General features: G+C 60.8%; 2 protein-coding genes across 2 annotated transcripts; one reads left to right on the plus strand and one right to left on the minus strand.

The window, feature by feature from the left end:
* Positions 1 to 1,292: 1,292 nt before the first annotated feature.
* Positions 1,293 to 16,936, minus strand: VOLCADRAFT_100238 (uncharacterized protein; the record flags this gene model as incomplete). Its single annotated transcript, XM_002958867.1, has 13 exons — positions 1,293 to 1,358; positions 2,213 to 2,442; positions 2,705 to 2,840; positions 3,261 to 5,783; positions 5,880 to 6,287; positions 6,650 to 10,069; positions 10,567 to 10,798; positions 11,072 to 12,289; positions 13,535 to 13,660; positions 14,872 to 15,227; positions 15,648 to 15,812; positions 16,212 to 16,493; positions 16,850 to 16,936. The coding sequence occupies 13 exons, from the start codon at positions 16,934 to 16,936 to the stop codon at positions 1,293 to 1,295; spliced, it is 9,249 nt and encodes a 3,082-aa protein (XP_002958913.1).
* Positions 16,937 to 17,589: 653 nt separating this feature from the next.
* On the plus strand, positions 17,590 to 19,428 carry VOLCADRAFT_100239 (uncharacterized protein; the record flags this gene model as incomplete). The annotated part of the gene is made up of 3 exons (XM_002958851.1): positions 17,590 to 17,615; positions 18,049 to 18,145; positions 18,427 to 19,428. The coding sequence occupies 3 exons, from the start codon at positions 17,590 to 17,592 to the stop codon at positions 19,426 to 19,428; spliced, it is 1,125 nt and encodes a 374-aa protein (XP_002958897.1).
* Between the last annotated feature and the right edge of the window lie 1,693 nt (positions 19,429 to 21,121).

Raw genomic sequence — 21,121 nt, forward strand, 5'->3', positions numbered from 1 at the left:
TGTCCAGCCGGTGTGGGATATTTTTGCCATTCTTGATGTGGCCGTGTGCAACCCGTTGCCGTTACCGTGAACCCGCCACTACAGCAAGAAGCCAGCTGTGGGATGTGAGTCGACTCGCAATCCTGGAGATAGATGGACATATACGGACAGAGCTTGGGAATTGGATGGGGCAAAAGACGACCGTCCGTGTATCCTGTATGTGCCCATTGCTTGCGGCCTCTGCTGCTCTGCATTGTTGAAAACCGCTTTTTCCCCTGTTCAAGCGCTGAGCCTTAACAATGGCCTGCATGGCGTCAGTAGGCCGCCTCGAATCCTGTGCCTCATTGCATCCGCGTCTTGCTGGAGATACGGTCGTCCGGCGACGACGTTTTTACATCCTCCCGTGCTTCGCTCAAAGCGGCGCAGGAGCGTTCCGCATCCGCCGCCGCTGTTTTGTTGCTCTCTGGCGGTCGTTAGGTGGATGTGTGGGTTGGTTTGTGACCGCGTGGCTTTTTTGAATGGGATGCATCTATTTCTATGATGGATGTGCTTGCCGCCTGAAGGATGGACACGACGGACCTTCGGCATCATATCACCTGGATGTACCTCCTGCATTCACAGCTGTGCCTGTTACCAGAAGTTGACTCTTATGGCTTCGTTCACTGACGAAGGCGCTAGAACGAGTTTTACAGATGACTGTTGACGCGCTGTTCTTGGGAAACCTTGTAAGTTCGCTTGGATAACAAGTTACTAAGTCACAAGTGCGGGGGAGCCCCGTCTATAAAGGCCGGTGGGGGTTAGGGGCCACGGCTCTCGCCTGATGGGCTCGGCACGCCTGATTGCGCGGTGTGCAGCCGCCTGGTCTCCTAGGCCGCCTAGAGGAAACTAGCCACACAGCTATAGGCAGAGCTTGGTTTCCACTTCGCTGTCTTTCACCGCTGACATGGATCTTATCGCATTACTATATCCTGACATGTTGACAACCGTTTACAATTACAAGGACGGAAACGCAGTCTATGGGAGAAAGGCCTCTACTCTCATCGCCCGTGCTGAAAGTTTTGGGAGGAACGCCTCGTCGACATTTCCGCAGCAACAGCAGCATATGCACATAAATGTCCGAAAGCGTCCGCACTACAGATAAGCACGTCAAGAACTGCAACACCACCTCTCTTTTCATCGTGTATACACTCCTAACAGAGTCGATCATCCGCGTGTGCCATGCAAGTTGCAGGACTATGCACGCGCGAGTACAAAAGCCTCACCTCACCGCCGAGCATGTATATACTAGTCCATATCCAACCCTCAAATCCACCTCAAGTATTTTTGCAGTTGCGTCCCAGCAATCTCGGCGCAACGGCCAACGGCTTTTGCACCTCGTCCTAAGGGCGTTTGGGGCGGCCTAAGAAGGACTTGCAGAGAAACCTGGATTTGACGACCACACGACGCCATAAGGCCAGCAGCGACAGAGCATAAAATTCGTTGTTTAATCCCTACCTGACCGATCCACCGTTTCTTTCCTTAACAGACCGGGTCCTTTCCTTCCGTCAGTCCTCTCCGCGTCCCCTCCTCAACCTCCCGACCTGGGAAAGTGCCCCCAAAGATGCGAATACCCATGCCCAACACCCTGAAGACGGTTACTTAAGGTACTTTATTCACAACCACTCTCACGGCACTTCCAAACATCCAGAACGACGGAAGGCCTTATTGTTCTCTGCTCGGTGCGTAGTGGGATCAGCTATTTCATAGCGGTGTGTTACACCTCGGTTGCGTTAGTTACCCAGAGAGGTGTGACGAGGAGTGCCCATACAACGGCCAGCAGAGGACCAAGAGCCTAAGAGCCACAAGTTAGGTAAAGGACATAGTATAACGCAACGAGAGTGTATAGAGTTGACATGTCTCAAGGTTCTCCAAACCGCCCGCTGTCGACACAACCCGCGAGTGTGTTTTCGCCGGGTCAGTTTCTCCCCCATCACACACATCACCCGCGGAGATGAGATTCTAGCATGGAGTGTCCCGCAGCGAACCCCGCTGCACACACATACATACGTACACATACTACGTGTCGCCGTACGCAATGTTCTCTCCCAAGACATGTGCATGCACACCAACCCACCTAACCATCCACACACACCACATACAAACCAAGGGCGGTGGGCAAGGGCGGTGATTCTACCTGCATAAGGAAGCTTCTGCAGGTACACACACGCCCTTGCTCACCACCACCTCGTCTCACCAGAGCACGCGGGAGACTAGGCACAGTCCACGTCAGCTCGCCACTATGGCAGTTACCAGTGCCGCCGCTGACTCTAATCCTGACCGCCGTACAGCACCCGCCGTACAGCACCCGCCGTACAGCACCCGCCGCGGCTGCCGCAGCCGCTGGGCCCTGATTCAGGTTGTGCGGGTGTTGCCGCTTGGCCAGCAGGTAGCTCTCCGCCGGTTCCCCAGCAGGCTTTGGACTTCCTGTGAGCGTGCAAGTGAAGTGAAGTGAAGTATGTATGTAGGTTGAATGAGGTAGGTAGGTAGGTAGGTAGGTGTGGTGCGGTGTGGAAGGATTCAAAATATGAAAGGTGGTGAAAAATGAGGGTGTGTAGTAGCTGCCGTACACAGTACGGCACACACAACAACTACAAGTACGCACTAAGCGCTTTCCACCAGCCACTATCTCTGGAGGCCTTTTCCGCGACCAGCTATTACAGGGGGGGAGGGTCGGACCGCACCGCACCACACTCCACATCACACCACATCACACCATATGTGGTGCATGCCGCTGCCGCCGCGCTTCGGTTGCTGAGGACCCAACAGCATTTGCGCCCCCACGCGCCCCTCGGACCCCTTATCCCCCAAAATGACGAGTGCTGCTGCAGAGCGGTGCACCGGGGCATGGGGAGTATCGTCCCAGGCCCCCGGTGGATTGGATTGGTGCTGTCAACAGAGCGCCGCGGCGGCACGGAGCTCAAGCCTCTTTGTGGCATTGCTGATTGGTGCTTTCGGAAGTCCCTCTCGCCTTCATGAGCCGCGCAGGGCCTTCTACGGAGATCGACCACAGAGTGTCAGAGTATCAGGGAGGGCCTATCTCACCTGGGGGGGGGGGCTCGGCAGCCGTCGATCGGTACTTCTCGAAAGTCGTAATGTAACACGGAGTCGCAATCCTCAACTAGTAGTTGAGCTCGTCAACATACACGACGAATTGCGATAACGAAAAAATATTTCTACAACCGTAATTAAAAGTATTTGCGGCCGCATGCCGCACGAAGCATGCCGTATACACCCTGTCGTACCTTTTCATATAGCTCGTTGAAAAAACGAATCTCTCGCCGCAAGTACGCCAGTGCGGCGGCCGAGTCGTCGCCGTCGTCCGTCGTACTGTTGGGTGCCGCAGCCCCCCCGTCGCCTCCCCCGCCTGATCCGGAAAGATCCTGCGCAGTTGCTGATCTCGGGCCTCCGTCATCGCCGTCGCCGCCGTCGGCAGCCCCCGCCGCGGGCGACTCGATCCGCTCCGCCGCCGCCGCCGCCTCCACCGTCGCAACCTCCTCTTTGCGTCTCTCCTCCTCTGCAGCAGCGAGCTTGGTCTGAGCGGGGTCGTCCGGTGTCGCGGTGGGGGGCAATGACGGCGGCTTCGGCTTCGGCGGCACCGCTACCGCACCTGACAGCTCCGCCGCCGCCGCCACCATTTCCCCCCCCAGCTCTGGCTTCGTCGGCGGCGGCGCAACCATCCATACATCTTCCTCCGGACCGGGGACCTTAGGAGCCGCCACGGCCTTGCCGCTACCGCCGTCGTCACCGCCGTCAGCGCCCGCCGACGCTGTCCAGACCGACGTCGCCGGCAGCCGTACAAACCTTCCGGCGGCACGCTCCTGCTCCAACGCCGCCAGCACCCTCGCAACGAGTGGCGTCGGTACAACTGGCGGGGTGTACGGCACGGATGGTACAGCGCAGTAGCCGTCGTTTCCACCGTCACCGCCGCTGCCAGCGCTGCTGGTGGGGTTGCTGACGGAGACCTTCCCGCCGCAACTGAGGCGGGCGCCAGCCGCCGCCGCCGCCACCGCCGCCGTCGTCGTCGTGGGTACGAAGACCTCCCCGGCATCGGCGACCCTGGTGGTTGCCGCCGCCACCGCCGCCGCCGCCGCCGTGACGCCCTCCTCCTCCGCCATCTCGCCTTCTGCCGCCGTCGTCAACGCAATCTCATCCTCAACGCCTGCGCACAGCATCTTCACAGCAGCCCATCCTGGCCAGGACAGCAGTCCCCCGACGGTCCTCTTAGCCGCCGCCGGTGCCGCCGCCGCCGGCAACCTCCCGACGCCATTGTTGCCGCCGCTGCGGCCGCCGTCATCATCGCAATCCTCAACCTCCTCACTGCCCCGTAACCACCAGCTTTGGATCCTCTCGGCTATCTGTACGGCAGCAGCGGCGGGAAGCCCGGTGCCGTACAATGCAACCTCGAGGACATCACCCACTGAGGGTGGCGGCGGTACATGGGGTCGTACCATAATACCCATGCCGCGAGCGTGGCCAAGCGTTACGACAGCCTCAGCGCCGCCGCCGCCACCGCCGCCGCCGCCACCACTCCTAGTGGGTGAACCTAGGGCTCCGGCGTCTGTAGCAGCAGTAGCTGTAGCAGCTAAGGCCCCCCCTTCCTTCCCTTCCTCCTCTGCATCCCCGTCGGCTCTGGACTCTGGATCCAGTCCCGAAGCTGCCTGCGCAGTTTCCGCCACCTCCAGGCCGGACTCCTCGGATTCAAAATCCGCAACTGAAATGTCGGACGAGCTGAATCCGCAACTGTCGTACAGCGCCCGCAAGCGCTGTGCCGCGGTGGTCGGACGGGTCAACGGCTGCTGGGGCTGTGCCGCCGTCTCAGCTGCGCCGACTCCCGCACCACTTGCTGTGCCAATGTATGCGCCGCCGCCACCGCCGCCGCCACCACCCCCGCCGCCGCCGCCGCCGCCACCGTCGGTATCCGCCGCCGGCGCAGATCTAGTTCCAGACCTGTCCATCGGTATATCGTATCTTGGCAGTTGTCGACGTTGGATGCTACTAACGCCGGCTATGTCGTCGTGCCGTACACAAGGAACCTTAGCAGCGGCGGCGTCCCCGCTGGCGATTCCACGAGGTGACGTTCCACCAGCGTTCCAGCCCGCGCCGTTGCGGAAGCTGCCGGGCGGCATTCCTGAGCGCATTGCCGTTGCCGTTGCCGTAGCACCGTCCGAAACAATAGCAGCCTCTGCTGCCTCGTGATGCTGCATCTGCTGCGGCATCATCATCATCTGCTGCTGGTGCCGCTGCTGCTGCTGGTGCTGCTGCGGCAGTGGGCTCAGCTGCATGTAGCCTTCTCGCTGTTGCTCTGGTCCTTCAAGGCCGTATCTGCCGTACTGGTCGTACTGGTGGTACGGATGGTACTGCTGATGGCGAAGATGTTGCATCTGGTATTGCTGTTGTTGCTGCTGCTGTTGTTGTTGTTGTTGCTGCTGCTGCTGTTGTTGTTGTTGTTGTTGCTGATGATGATGATCATGCACTGTGTTGGGGTCGGCGGACCGAATGGGCAACACAACGATGCGCTGACGCCGGGGCCGACCGGGCGATGATCCATGTAATGAGGCCGTCCGTGGCGGCGGCGGCGGCGTCTGCAGCGGCATCAGCTCGCCTGGCGGCGCCGCCACCGTCACCGTACCGCTTGGCATAGCGACGCCAGGCAGCGACCACCGCCGCGGCGGCGGTGCCGGCACCGGCGGCGGCAATCCGCTGGCAACACGATTGAAACAGATGGGTACGGAAGGCGCCGTACGACAACCCACTGCTGCCAGGACCTGCGCAGCACCTGGCGCAGCAGATGCAGCAGCAGCGCCGCCGCCGTCGCTGCGGCCGCCGCCGCCGCCACTCATCCTCCGGACCGCTACACGCACCGTCGCCGCCGCCGGCTTGACAGCACCGCTGCCAGCGCCAGCGCCACCCTCGGATGCCCTCCGCTTGCGTTTCCGGCCGCCGCCGCCGCCGAGGCCTTTTTCTTTGGCGGCGGCGGCGGCAGCTTCGATGACTTCCCGTGATATCCCAGGGCCGAGGTTGCCAGGTACGTCATCCCGGGTGGCGATGGCGGCGGCGGCGGTGGCGGCGGCGGCGGTGGCGGCCGCGGCGCTAGACGCCACACGGCCGGCCGCTATCGGCGCTTTAGCTCGTGTGGGTTGTTCCGAGGCCGCCGGAACCCGCCTGGCGGCGGCGGCGGCGGCGGCGCCCGAATCTTCCGGCTTTCCCCCTCCTCCCCCTCTTCCTCCTCCCCCCTTCTTGGGGCGTGTTAGTTTTGGCGGCCGCTCGGTCTGGTGCCGTACAGGCATCGGGGCAGCGGCGGCGGTGGATGGATGCTGATAAAATCCTTAGGGAATCGGGACTGAGGGTACTGCCTCACCTTCCCACCAATAAATACCTATCTAGGGTTGGATAGATATTCGGCTGATTCAGCTAACTTGTAAATTACATACCAAAGAAGTTTCTTGATCAGGATATCATTCATATTGCCGCCAACGTAAGGCCAAACGGGATCCACACGCAAACACAGATTTAGCACACGTACAATATTCTTTAGCTATGTCGTACAAGGCTAGGCCTGAAATCTATTCGAGGCAACCTTGGACGGGAAAAACTCTGGTGGTGGGCCGCGAAACCCCAAGAAGAAACCTACCGGTGTCGATCTGCCACCCGGCCGCGCAGTGTACGACATCTGCGCCACCACCGCCGCCGTCGCGCCAGGCTGCTGCAAGAGCGATTTCAAAGGGGTTGACGACGGCGCAGCAGTCGCCGAACCCGTCGCGGCCCCAAGCACCGTCAGTGGAAGCGGTGGCGCCGCCGCCGTCGTCAGATCGAGCCCGGGCAGCTGTTGCAATTCCGACGACAGCTTTTTCTTTTTCCTCCTCCTCGGGGCGCTGCTACTTGCCGGCTGCTGCCTCTGTTGCTCCGAAACCCCCTCCGACATCATGGGCCCAGAACCCATCCGCTGGCGTTGCACACTTTGCTGCTGCTGCGGCGGCGGCTGTAGCGGCTGTAGCGGCGGCGGCAGCAGCTGTAATGCTTGCATTTGCGATGGCGGCGCACGCTGCTGTTGCTGCTGTTGTTGTAGCATTTTTGGTCTTTTGGTCTTTGTGGATGTCCCGACGGCCGCAACCCCGGGCAGCAGGGCGCCTGGTACGGCACCCGCCTCCGCCGCTGCCGCCTCCGCTGCCGCCTTCCGCGGTCGACCTTTGGCCTTTTTGGCTGGCAGCGGCGGCGGAAGCTGCGTCGAATCGCCTTCAGGCACCGCCGCGCTACCGACTGACGTCGTACCGGCCCCCGGTGCAGGTCGCTTCGCGGGCGGTCGCCGCCGTGGCGGTGCCGCCATTGTGACGGCGGGTCCGTCCGTCGAGGGAGCCGTACCTGCCGTACCCGCCGTCCTAACTCGTACGGTAACCTTGGGGGGGCTGACGGCCTTGGCTCCTTTCGGTGCGGCAGCACTGAAAGTCTTCGTCCTGCCAGCGGCCGCGGTGGCGGCGGCGGCGGCGGCGCCGCCGCCGTTGCCAGGCGCACCCGCGTCTGTCAAGTACCGTTCCGCTGCTGCTGCCGTACCGGTTCCACTTCCTGCACCAGAGCCGCCGCCGCTACCTCGAGCTGTGTCCGATCGAGGCCTTGGGCTCGCCATGACGTGCTGCTGCTCTGGCGCGGCTGCCGCAGCGGCGGCGGCAGCAGCCGCCTCCGCCGCTGCCGCTGCCGCTGCCGCCCGCTGCCGCTCCTTTTCTCGTGCCTGCGCCTCCGATTTTGAGTACCTCTTAATGGGCCTTATGCGTGCTCCACCGGTGCGCCTTGGGAAGGGTGACATGCCGCCGGTGACCTCCTCGCCGCCGCCTGCAGCGGCCGCCGCCGCCGCCGCCGCGCGGCCGACCTCCGGCAGGGAATCTCCCGCGCTCAACAATGAGCCGCTGGGTTCACTGTCTATGAGCATGGCGGCACCACCCCCCCCTACGCCGGCGGCGGGGAGGTCGAGCAGTTCCGTACCTAGATGCGTCGCCGCTGCCCATATGTCCTGTACGGAAGGCAGGTGGGGAAGTAGCGGCGCCTCGGGCTCCTTCCCTGGAGAGGATTGCGCCGCTGGCGGAGCTGCCGCCGCCGCCGCCGCCGCCGCCACTGCCATGCCTGCCTCCGCCGCAACAGGTTGCACGGACGGACCAACATCCTGCTGCTGATGCTGCTGGTATTGTGGCGGCGAAAGCGGTTGGTGTACGGACGACGCGCGTTGGACGACACTGTACTGCGGTGTGTACGGGTTCGTAACGGTGTCAGGCGCTCCGTACGGCGCCGGTCCTGCTGGTGCAGCCGTAGTTGCTGCAGCGGCAGTTCCTTGGCGGATTTGCACCTGATCCGAATGCTGTTGGTGTTGGTGTTGGTAATGTTGCTGTTGTCTCAGGAAATCGTGTTGGTCGCGGTGGTGCTGCTTGGATTGCTGATGCCTCCGTTGCTTAGGCGAGGGAGGCACTTGCTGAATCCCCTGTTGGCACTGGTACGACAGATACTGCTGCGGATGCCGCTGCTGCTGCTCCTGTGGCGGCGGCGGCGGTGATTGCTGCTGAAGTCGGACCGCCGATGGGGACGGCGGCGGCGGCGGCGGCGGCGGCGGCGCCAATCCGAACGTCGGCGGCGGCACTGGATGTGGTGCGTGAAGAATCGTCGAGAAATCCGCCGCCCCGGGTTGCGGTGGCTGTGGTGGTTGCGGTGGTTGTGGTGGTTGTAGTGGTTTTAGTGGTTGGGGTGGTTGCGGTGGTTGTGGTGGTTGTGGTGGTTGTAGTGGTTGTAGTGGTTGTAGTGGTTGTAGTGGTTGTAGTGGTTGTAGTGGGCTTGGGCACATCGCCTGTGTCGGTCCCGGGGAAAGCAAGTTTTGAGAGGATGGTAAGCGCTCCGAGACCATAGGTGCAAATGTACGGCAATAACCCGGAGCCGACGCCTGGACGGCGAACCCGCTCGACAGCGGCGAATGCGGCGGTAGCGGCGGCGGAGGCGCAAGCGCTGCTGCCACCACTCCTCCGCCGGCGGCGGCAGCGCTAGTGGCGCTTGTGGTACGGTAGGCAGGTAATGCGCTGCCGTATGAAATCCGCGGGGAGTCGGGTGGCGCACCCGCCGCCGTCGCCGCCGCCGCCGCCGCGATTGCCGCGTGCGAGGCGAAGGGCGATGGGTCGTTGCCGCCAGTGGTGGCCGCAGCCGATAGCGTAAAAGCACGTTGCGGCGGCGGCCCCCGCGGAGTCGCCGCTGCCGCCAACGGCAGCTGAGCTTGAGGTGCCAGTGCCTGGGGCTGTGTTGACGGCGACAGGAGCTGATGTTGGTAAAAAAAATGCTGTTGCTGTTGATTTTGTTGTTGATTTTGTTGTTGATTTTGTTGTTGATTTTGTTGTTGATTTTGTTGTTGATCCTGTTGTTGATCCTGTTGTTGGTGGTGGTGGGGTGGGGGACGCGGGATCCCCAGCAGCCCCAGATGCGGCTGCGCTGGGTGGGGGGCGGTACGCGGCGTGCCCGGCTGCGGTGTCGGCAGCGCCGTCCGCTGCTGCGGTCGCTCATGTTCCGACGGCAGATGCGGGGATGACCCACGGGTCGTTCCCCATTCCTGGTACGATTGCGGCAGGTATGGCCGGGCTTGTGGGTGTTGCGCCTGCTGCCATGACTGCTGGAACGGCTGAGACGGGTAATGCGGCGGCTGCGGCTGCCATGGCGCTGGCCAGGGCTCTCGCTGCTGCTGCTGCTGCTGCTGCGGCTGGGGCGGCTGGGGCGGCTGCGGCTGTTGTTTTGGAGGAGTTGCGGGATGCCCCGTCAGGGCATGGCCTAGCCACGGAACCGATGCCTCATGCACCGTACAGCTCGACGGCGCCGGCGGCAGCGGCAGCGGTGGAGCGGTCGACCCCTCTAGGCTAAGGCCGTCAAAGGAAAGCCTACGTGGCCTGTACGGCGTCGGCATCAGCGCCGCTGGGAGCGGCACCGGGCCGTCGCCGCCGCCACTGCCATTGCTTGTTGCAGTGTTTGGATTGGATGCTGCCGTCGCCGCCGTCGCCGCCGTCGCCGTCACCTCTGTGACGCCCGTGAGCGGCATCTGGGTTGGTGCAGTTGATGGATGACGGTGGGGGAAGACTCGCTTCGAAGGACGTAACAGGAGCCCAATATCTTAAATTTCAATTCAATCATTTAAATAGGTTTCAGTATTAATATAAATCACTCTTCTGTGAAAATTCCGCGGCAGACACACATACAAAAACATAGCCCTAAAATAAAATCTCTTAATTTCCCCAACAAATGAATTCGACAATACAAATGTTACATCCTAGAAGCACCCGGAGCAGAAGGCCAACAGACCCGGAGACCAGCGACTTGAAAGGAAGCGACGCTACACCTCAGGAAATGGCGAATAAATAATTAATATAAATATAAATATTAATTAAATGAAATATATTGATTAATAATCAATTAGAAATCATAAATAAATATGTAGGTGGTATACGGCAAAGGCCCGCAAAAGGCGACGCATCTCCCCGGGGCCCGAAGGCAACCCTATTGCAGTTACTGTTCCCCTCTTTCCCTTGCCCTTCTCACCTGCCCTGTTCCGGGAGAAGGTGACCCGTGGGATTGTGGGCTGCTGACGGGGACCAGCAACGCAGGGGAAGTGGGCTGTTGCTGTTGCTGTTCCTGCTGTTGCTGTTGCTGTTGCTGGTATTGTTCGTAGTGCTGTCTGTAGACCTCAGCGTAGTGTACAGGCGGCGGCGGCGGCGGCGGCTCCCGCTGGTGGTCGCGATTCTGGGGCGTTATCTCCGCTTGCGACACCGTACTGTCGTACCGCATCAGGGGCATTCCGTACAGCTGCTGCTGTTGATTCTCGGATCCAGCCACGAACTCGGGCGAGGTCGGCAGCTGCGGCGGCGGCGGCGGCGGCGGCGGTGGCATCGGCAGTGGCGGCGGCGGCGGCGGCGACTGCAGTTGCTGCTGCTGCGGCGGCGACTGCAGCTGCTGCTGCTGCGGCGGTGACGACTGCAGCTGCGGCGGCGGCGGTCCGGGTCGCATAAGCTCCCGCGGCGTCGCTGCATCGTACGACGCGGCTGACAGAGAGGGCGACTGGATGCCCGATGGTGGCGCGCTGCCGTACGATGGCCGTAACGGCAGCAGCCCAGGCGACGCGACTAGCAAGCCTCCGCCTCCTCCTCCTCCTCCTCCTCCGCCGCCGCCGCCTTGGTACGATGCCGAGTGACCCCGGCCGTCAGATAGCGGCGACGCTGCGGCAGCTTCCACCCTTTCAAGTCCTTGAACCGCCAAGCCTTCAGGTGGCTGTAGCTGACTTTGGTGCTGTAGCTGCTGTTCTAGTTGTTGCTGCGGCTGAGCATTTTGGAAATCCGGCAAGACTTCCAGAGGTTGGGTTCTAGGGTGTACGGAATCTTGCTGGAGTGGTACGGCAGCGGAGGCTACTGCGGGTGATTGTAGCTGTAGCTGCAGTGATCGTTGCGGTGAAAGCTGCGGCTGTAGCATGACCGGGGACACCGCTGCTGTCGTTGGGAACCGGTACGGCACCGCCGCCGGGCCGGCCTCCGCTACTGCTGCAGACATATCACAGAGCCGCGAAGATGCCACCGTCTCCTGGCTCCGGGTCTGCTGTATGACATCTCTGTACTGCTGCTGTAGCTGTTGTACAGGCATTGGCGGCGCCTCCGAAGCAATCACGTCGCTGCATGCACCTCTAGCCTGGCCAACGTCCGCCGTACCACTTTTTTGCCGTACAGTGCGTGACTCCATCCCAGCTCCCATGTCATTCGGAGAGGCCATTGCTGCCGCTGCCGCTGCCGTACATGTTGACGATATGTCTTCATGTACGGCCGCCGTGGCAGCATTGATGTCGCCGCCTCCATCACCGCCGTTGCCATGTCGTACATCGGGCATAGCTGCTGCCGCCGCCGCCAGGGCCGGCGCCGCAGCAGGCAGCCGGGGGCCTCCGGACCAATCGGCAGGCGTCTCGATGTTCAACGCCTCGGCGGCTACTGGCCTGGCGGCATCCTGGCCTGTACGGCAGAAAGTCCCAATCTGCCATCCGGACCCGCTCTCGCCATCCATGCCGCCCCAGCCGAGCATCGAAGACCGTGGGCCACGTGCCGTACGATCCTGTACCGCAGAGCCCCCCGGTGGCGTCACCGCAAGGTTCGGCGGCTGTCGCTGTAGCGGCCGCTGCGGCGTCATCAGTCCGTACGACGGCTGGTGCTGCATAATAACCGTATTGCCGTACGGGCCGGGAGCGTGTACTGGTGCGCCGGTACCAGGGGCCACGCCGCTGCTGCTGCAGCGCAGCAACGGCGGCGGCGGTGCAACCCCCGACGGAGGCGGCCCCAAGGGAGCTGATGTGTACGGCACTACGCCCGTGAAGGCCCTATGCGGTGCCGGGATGGCTGGAGGCGCTAATCCGAAAGGCGAGGTGAGGCCCTGCGACCCGACCACATAGGTCGCATTCGACGCAACCTCTACTGGAAGCACGCCTTGGCCGCCGTCGCCTTCGCCGCCGCCGCCGCCGCCACCTATGTACGACACAGCGACTGAGCCCGATTTGCAGCGATGCAGCTGCTGATGCTGCTGCTGTTGCTGTTGCTGCTGCCGCTGCCCCCGCGCCTCCTGCTCCTCACGCTCAGCCATTAGCAGCGTTTGCTGGTGATACGGCGTGCCGTACGTCACGGGGACATGCATGGTCGCGGATGCGGACCTCTCAATATGCCAGGTGTTGTCGCCGCTGATTGCTGTCGTCACCACGCCCATGGGCGCGGGCCGTGGACCGCCGCCACCGCCGCCGCCACCGCCGCCACCGCCGCCACCGCCGCCACCGCCGCTATCCCGCTGCAACCATTCATTATGGGACGGGTTCCCATGCATACGCATTTGCTTGTCCCATAAAGCTGTTTCCTGTACGACAGTCACCTGTTGGGAGCCTGTAGCGCGAAGGCCGCCAGCCATGGCGTTGGACCGTGCAGAACCTTCCGGGCGGCCGCTGCCGTACGGAACAGCCGCCGCGGCTTCTGCCGCCGCTAGCTGACGCGCCGGCGGCGGCGGCGCAGCTAACGGGGCCGCCGCCGGGGCCCCCGACGGGACTGGTACGCTACGAGCCCTTGTCGCAGCTGCCGCCGCCGCGGCCGCTGCCGCCACCGCTGCTGCGATCTTCCCGACAGCGGTGCCACCGCCGCCGCCACCGCCACCGCCACCGCCGCCGCCGCCGCCGCCGCTGCTGCTTCCGGTCCTTTCCTGCCTCATCGCACCCAAACCCGCCGCCGCCGTCGTTGTCTCTGCCGTACGGCGCTGCTGCGGAGGCTGACGTTGCTGCTGCTGCTGCGGTTGCGGCAACGGTAGGGGAGGGAATTGCATCGGCCACGGCGGCGGCGGCGGCAGCTGCACCAGCGGCCGCTGCTGCTGCTGTTGTTGTTGTTGCTGTTGCTGCTGCTGCTGCTGCATCTGTTGCTGCACCCTCTGCTGCAACTGTAGCTGCTGCCGTTGAGTCTGCCGCAGCGTTGATTCGTACGCCTGCTGCTGTAGCATCAACCGTTCCGGCGAGTCGTACGGCAGGTGCGCCCCCGCCGCCTCCGCCGCCGCAAGAGCTCGTTCCTGGGCCTTACGTTGCAAAGCGAGCTTCAACGCCGCCTGGCCCTCAGGAGTGGTCATGATGACCCTGCAAGTGTACGACAGTGTGGACGAGCACGTATGTATGTATGTATGTATGTATGTATGAATGTAAATGTTTCTGTGTGTCGGGGGATTCATAAAGGTCCCAAACCCTAGGACTATCAGAACGAAGTAGAGGAGAAGGCGAGGGTGGGAGTGGGGGTGGGGGTATATCTGGATTCCACGTCCTGGATTTGGGTTGTATGGACGAGGTAGGCGTGGACGAGGGGAGAAACATGTAATCATTACGATATGATATGATGCTGATGTTGATGTTGATGATTATGACGATTATTACGGTTATCATGATGAAATGATTATCGGTCCGATCTAACAACAGCGGCCGATGTCCAAAAAGCGGCCGAGGACGGGGAAGATGAGGGAAGGAGGAAATGCGGTTGGGTTTGATACCCCCAACACATACATACACACGTACATACACACTCGTAATCCAACCCGATTCCGAGTACGGCAGCAGCAATACAACGTACCGAAACGCGGCGATCAGGTCCCGTACCGCCGCTGGATACCCCCGGTCTCTGTCACCCCCCTCCATTCCCGCCACCCTCACATCCCCTCCACCGCCGCCGCAGATAAACCCGCCTGTATCTTTCCGCCGCCGCTGCTGCCGCCGCCACATCTCGTTCCGAAACCCCTCCGCCGCCGCCACCACCGCTACCAGTAACCGTATCCGCTCGCGGCGGACCTAGAGAACCAACAGCAGTAGCAGCAGTGGCAGTGGCAGTGGCAGTGGCAGTGGCAGTGGCAGTAGCAGTAGCGGCAGTGGCAGTGGCAGTGGCAGTGGCAGTGGCAGTGGCAGTGGCAGTGTGGCAGTGGCAGTGTGGCAGTGGCAGTGTGGCAGTGGCAGTGGCAGTGGCAGTGGCAGTGGCAGTGGCAGCAGTGGCAGTGGCAGTGGCAGTGGCAGTGGCAGTGGCAGTGGCAGTGGCAGTGGCAGTGGCAGTGGCAGTGGCAGTGTGGCAGTGGCAGTGTGGCAGTGGCAGTGTGGCAGTGGCAGTGGCAGTGGCAGTGGCAGTGGCAGTAGCAGCAGTGGCAGTGGCAGTGGCAGTGGCAGTGGCAGTGGCAGTGGCAGTGGCAGTGGCAGTGGCAGTGGCAGTGGCAGTGGCAGTGGCAGTGGCAGTGGCAGTGGCAGTGGCAGTGGAAGTGGAAGTGGAAGTGGAAGAGTCCAGACCTGGTCTCAGCCCAACGTACGGGACAGACCTGGACTGACCTGATCTGGAAGCCATGAAAGATCCTCCTCCTGCGCCGCCAACGCCCCCAACCCCGCCAACGCCAATGCCACCCCCGCCAACGCCGCGGCTGGCGCCGCTAGCGTCGGTGCGTCCAACAAATCCAGTTGTTTTGGCGCCGTCAGCGCCACAACCGCCGCCGCCGCCGCCGTCAGCGGCGGCGCCCCCGCCGCCATTACCGTTCCGCTGGCCCTCCCCCCACCCGGTAACGTGCGGTACACTCACCCCCACCAGATGCCTTTCCGGTTGCTGCTGTAGCGGCTGCCGTACCGGCTGCGGCTGCTGTGGTGGCGGCTGTAGCCGCGGCTGTTGCAGGTGTGGCGGCGACTGTGGCAGCGGGTACGGCATGGGGGGCTGTTGTGGATACAGCGGCTGTGGCGGCGGTGACGTCATGCTCGACACGGGGGGCACGCGGGACGAACCGGGGGCCCCCGGCTGCATTTGCTGCCCCTGTTGCCCCTCTGCCGTACGCGCACGTGCATGATTGTACGAAAGATTCGCTAGCGGAATCTGCTGAGGCGACCTGTCTTCGTATGGGCCACGTATAGGCAGCTGTAGCATCTGCTGCTGCTGCTGCTCCTGCTGCTGCTGCTGCTCCTGCTGCTGCTGCTGCTCCTGCTGCTGCTCCTGCAGGTGTGTGTGTTGATATGTGTGCGTTTGCGGGATCGGATGGTGCTGGTGCTGGTGCTGGTGCTGGTGTTGGTGTTGGTGCTGGTGCTGGTGCTGGTGGTATTGCTTCCTCCTCACGTGGCGATGTGGTGGTTCCCGTGTTGGCGGCGGCTGCGGGGACGCCAACGCCGAGGGCGACTGACCGAGCTGTTGCACCATCTGTTGAAACGGCTGTAGCGGCTGTGGCGGCTGTAGCAGTTGTGGCTGTGGCTGTTGCTGTGGCGGCCCCGGTCTCAAGAGCAGCTGTCCAGGGGCACTTCGCGTCGGCGGCGGTGTGTACAATGAAGTCGGCGGTGGCAGCGGCAGCAGCTGCCAGCCATGCATCTGCTGCTGCGGCGGCGGCGGCGTCAGCGCCAGCGGCGGCGGCGGCGGCAAGGGCCCCTCCGACGGCGCCGTTGGCGCCATTGCCGGCGGCGGCAGGGATGGCCGCAGAGCATCCCCCGGGTGGGGACCCGGCCAGCTTGGGGATTGTCCTGGGTCGGGGTACATGGCCTGTGCGTGCGGGCCCGGCTCCGAAACACCAGGACCCAGATGGTGGTGCATAGGGGTTTCGGAGCGTGGTGTCCCCCACCAAGCGTCCTGGCGATTCCCATGGGGACCGCCACCACCTTGCGGATCTTGTTGTCTTTGATGATCCTGGACCTGGTTCTGGATTTGGTTCTGGATCTGGTTTGGGATCTGGTTATGAATCTGGTTCTGGTTCGGCGATTGCTGGAGATTTGTTTGCTGCAGATGCGGGCTGCTGCGACTGCTCAAATCCAACGCAAAACTTTCATTCATTTTGTTATTCCTGGCAACATCAACACCAACAACATCAATATTAAGATCAAATTCCAAGCCGATATTAACGCTTCGTTGCTGCTGGAGCGGAGGACTGCTGCCCGCAGCCGCTTCATCGAGCTCATGCGCCATCTGGCAGCCATCCTGCAGCAGCATTCGGATTAGCGGTCACAAGTACGCGAACAGAAATTAAGATATTGCAGTAGAAGGCTGAACTCTTCTCCTTTGAGCCCCTAATCATGTCTCTATCCAGGATCAGAACCGTCGTCGTCGCGTTTGATTTGAGGAGCGCAAAAGCCACCACAGGAGCCGTAGCATTATCCAACTCTCTCATCAACTGGGTACACACCCTAAGAGCATTTGTGCTAATATTGAGAAAGGCTGGGTGATCGGCAGTTAACGAGCATCACCGTTTCCCCTGGTGCCTCCTGGCGAGGAAAAAAACGAGCGACTCCCTAGCTGAAGGATGGCTTATATTGCACACCGACTAACGTAAGCACCCGCTCATATGAAATCTTGTTTTGCGCGCCAGGGGTGCAAACGCAGATGTTAACTTTAGCCAGGGCCTGTAGCTCGCGGAGACACATACATTTAAATGCACCTTTCTGCCTTCAGCAATTAATAAGCCCACGCGCAACGTCTGGGCTGCCTCGGGAAACGATTGCCGTTTCCTCCCCGTTCAACCCACCGTGGCCAAGGTTAGATCTCCTTGCGCTCTAGCTGCTCCGATGCTTTTTGGTTCACCGTCACGGTCCATGAACTCCCAGCAAAGACGTCCCGGATGTGAGGAACCAGCTCTCCAAGGGCGGCTCTATATGGAGACAAGCTCAGACACGGTAGAGGTTTACAAAGACGCCATTTACTAAGCAGATTTGCTCCGCGTTTTTGTCTCTGAAACTTTGGTTGCCAAGAAAAGCGTCTTATCCCAGAGACCTGGCCGTCAAGTTCTCGTCACGACCCAGTGGTCGCGATATGACCAACCTGCCTGGTCTTCTGCTTCATTACTGATTGTGGTAAGCGTCCTTAACCACCAGACGAATAAGATATGCTCAAACGATCAGGACCTTTGGTGGCGGCGTACGATCCTTGGCGCGTGCCTCGTTGGTTCATGTTGCGTCGATGATGCATGGCCATTAGCTAGAGCCTTATATGCCGCTGAAGTTTTTTTCAAGGAATGAGCACTGTAAAGGTCTCGCTGTGGAAAGCATGCCTCGAGCGCCTCAAGTTGTGATGTCCTGATATGACACGGCGGGTTGGACGATCCGAGTGCGCAGCAGCATCTATCATTCCTTCAACTTGCTATATTTAGCCTCATCAGTCCATTATGCATGATCTCAGGAATACATATAGAAAATGCATCGATGCTTTTAGCCTTCCATCATGCGTCCCAGTAGATAGAGAAAGCAGAAGACGCAGAAGTCAGCGCCGTTTGCACTTGCTCTCCAATTATGCATGCATGTGATTTGGTTGACAAGGATATGGACAACGACGGAAACACAACACAAGGCCGACTCAGCCGTTGTGGCTCCCCGCAGCTAAGTGCTATGTTTTTTCTGGCACATCCAGAAAGGGCGGGGTGCATCTGTAACTTTTTTTGTCGTCTATCAATTGTATTCTATTACATCGCCAGGTTGCAATCTATAGACGATAAAAATGTTTTCAGACGCTGAGCCCTCCTTGCTGCGGTGTGCGCTCTCAGCCTTCATCACCGCACGCACACCGCCCTGCTGCACCGCACGCCAGCCAATAACGACATCCAAACAAACGCGCAGAGGAAGGCCTTCCGAAGTTACGCAGTAAGTTGTTGAGGTGTGCCGATCAGCCAATCAATAGCACGTATTTCTAGCAGTGATTGCGCGTTCTGCAAGCCTCCCTCAGGCGGAAGTAGGCTGAAGAAAGCGCAGAGAGTCCTTGGTGGCCGCCGGATCCTTGCTTATCAGCCCGGTTTACGTGTGCAAAGTGCAAGGTTGGCGTAGTGTGCATGCTGATATAGGCCCCATACCTTGCTGCTGCCCACGGTGCAGGGCAATAGTTTACAATAGTTCACGCCTACCACACCACCCTGGCAACATCACAGCTAAGCCCCTCGCATTGGCTTTGCCAGCGATCCAGAATCTGTAGAACAGCTGGCATTAGCCCACAAAGCCCGTCTAAGCGGGTTCTGAGGTCCGGCAAGGAGTACCCTACGCCTTCGGCCGCTGCCCTTGAGGGGGCGGCAGCAGGCGACTCCATGACGCGATCCACTCAGAAAGAACCATCTTTAGATGAGATTTACAAGCTGCTTCAGACCCATGCTACACAGACCAAGGCGTCCTTCGACTCCTTGCATAGCAAGACAGATGCGCTGGCTGCTCGTGTTGACTCGCTGGAAAAGAATATTCCGGAAATAATTACCAAAAAGGTGGAGACCGAAATGAAGCAGTTCGAAGTTCGGGCCGCGCAGTTCATCATCGAAACTGTGCAGTCTCAGCTCGCGGGGGCCCCTACGTTTGCGACCGACCGCACCGGGTCTAAACAGCGTAGGAACTTGACCGGCAAATCTGCCTACTACGATTCCGGCTCCCTGATCGCGTTTGGCGTCCCGGCTCTCGCGACCGCTAAGCAAGCAGCGGAAGCCATCACCCAAGTCGTCTCCGATGCCAGTGGAGGAAGCCTCCAGGCCTCCTTCCTCAGCGTCGAAGTACGCACTGAGAAGCCACGACCCAACCAGGCGGCCCCAACATACAACATCACCATCGGCGTCACCCCCCGTGTCCGTGGTATGCTTTTCCGACACAGCCAGGCCCTTAAGGCCATCGGCATCACCTTCCGGGATGACCTCACCCCGGCAGGTCGTCAGCTCAAGCAGGCTCGGAACGCGCAGTTCCTGCGGCTGCGTGACGAGGGCCGCAAACCCAAGTGGCTGGGCCCGTACATTGAGTACCAGCGCACCGACGGCATGTACTACATGGTCTCCAAGTACGACGTGTCCGACGTTCCGCCCCCCCCGCCCCAGCCCCCGGCCGGGAACGGGGCTGCGGCGGGCACAAGCGATGGACGCGTGACCACAGAGGGTGCTGGCGAGGGGAGCGCCGCCTAGAGTGCTATGAGTCGTGAGGCTAAAGACATCAGGGTCTTGCTTTGGAACGTGTGGGGTTTGTCGGTAGCTAAGCTCACCGACCCATCTTTCCTCCGCATTGCCCAGGACCACGATGTGCTAGTACCGTAGTGCTACTTATAGTTCGTGCTACAATAATTCGGGAGGCACCACGAATATGTAGCACGTACAAATTCTAAAGTATCCCAAGGGACCGCAGCCCCGAAATATCGTACCCTCCGAAGCCGGTCGATCAAACTTCGCAAAAACTAGGATTTCAAGGCGGAAATCAGCTCTTAAATACATAAAATATAGTCATAAACGTAGGACATGAACAACGCTGGAAAACGTGCAAGACAGGCAACCCTGCTTCAATGCGGGATGAAACCGCTAGCACCAAACGCTCCGGTGAGCGACCGAGCTGGATTTGCACCAGTTAGGCTTGATGATGCTGTTGTCGAGGCCCAGCGTGAGCGAATGGAGCACGAGGAGGTTGCTAGGCGCGAGCGCAATGCGGTCAATGCTACGGCAGCCGGCGAGGCGAGGTAATGCCTTTTACGTCGGGGTTTTAGCCACATGAAGACACGTTTCAGTAGCAACCACCCAAACACTGTATTGGCCCGGCCGGCTGGTTATTAGGTCGTTGCCACTGGTACTGAACTGTGCGATCGGTCCAGAATTTGCTAGGGCGTTTCCAAAGTGCGAAAATGGTGAGAGACCATGAGCCTAAGGGTTCCCGGTGGATGGAGACTGACTGGAAGTTGCAGTTTGAAAAGCCCCGAAACTTTGGAAGGGGCCCCGAAATTTGTATCATGCCCGCAAAATCTGGTCCGGCCTTCCCCGAAATTCAAAAAGCACGTACAAATTTCAGAAAGTTTTTTGACCCCTCCCCGAACAAAGCGATCACGAACTATAAGTAGCACTACGGTATTTACGGAAACACACTGTTCGGCGCAGGCCGGGAAGCCGGCCAAGGCCCTGGCCCTGCCAGGGTTTCAACTGCATGTAGCTGAGCGAGCCTGTAGAGGCGGAGCCGGGCCCCAGACGGGCCGGCTCCACGGGGGTGTGTCTGTTTATATCCGGGACGCGATTGCCCGGGATGTCACTTTGTTGAGGGTTGACACGGATATTGCGGGCTGCGAGTCTATTTGGTTGCGTTTGGGCGGCAAGCAAACAGGTCAGGATAGCACCCTGGTGGGTGCATGCTACGTCTCCCCCAGGGCGTCGGTAGTACACCACGCGTCTCTGAGGGCACACGAGTCTGACGGACAAGCAGCGGACGAAGTGTTTGATCATCTGGCCACCGTCGTGGGCGCCCTCCGCCAGTCGGGTGAGAGGATCCTGCTTCTGGGGGATTGGAACGCGCGCGTGGGGGGGCTGCCCAACCACCTCTCCGACATCCCGGACCTAGACTATCTTGACGATTTAGGAGAGGAGGTCGGGTGCCCTTTTGTGGACGGCGAGGCATACAGAGCACTGCTGGGTGTGCCCCGCCGGTCGCTAGATCAGGAGCATAATGCGTTTGGACGTAAACTGCTCGAGTTGTGCCGGGTTTCAGAGGTTGTCATTCTCAATGGGCGGGCACCGGGTGACACTGAGGGCAGGCTCACATACGAGTCCAGCCGGGGGGGAGGCAGCATGATTGACCTTGTGCTTGCGTCCCCTTCTTTGTACCCGTGCGTGCGTTCCTTCCGTG

Source organism: Volvox carteri (assembly GCF_000143455.1).
Source record: "Volvox carteri f. nagariensis unplaced genomic scaffold VOLCAscaffold_109, whole genome shotgun sequence".
In the NCBI taxonomy this organism is placed as follows: domain Eukaryota; kingdom Viridiplantae; phylum Chlorophyta; class Chlorophyceae; order Chlamydomonadales; family Volvocaceae; genus Volvox; species Volvox carteri.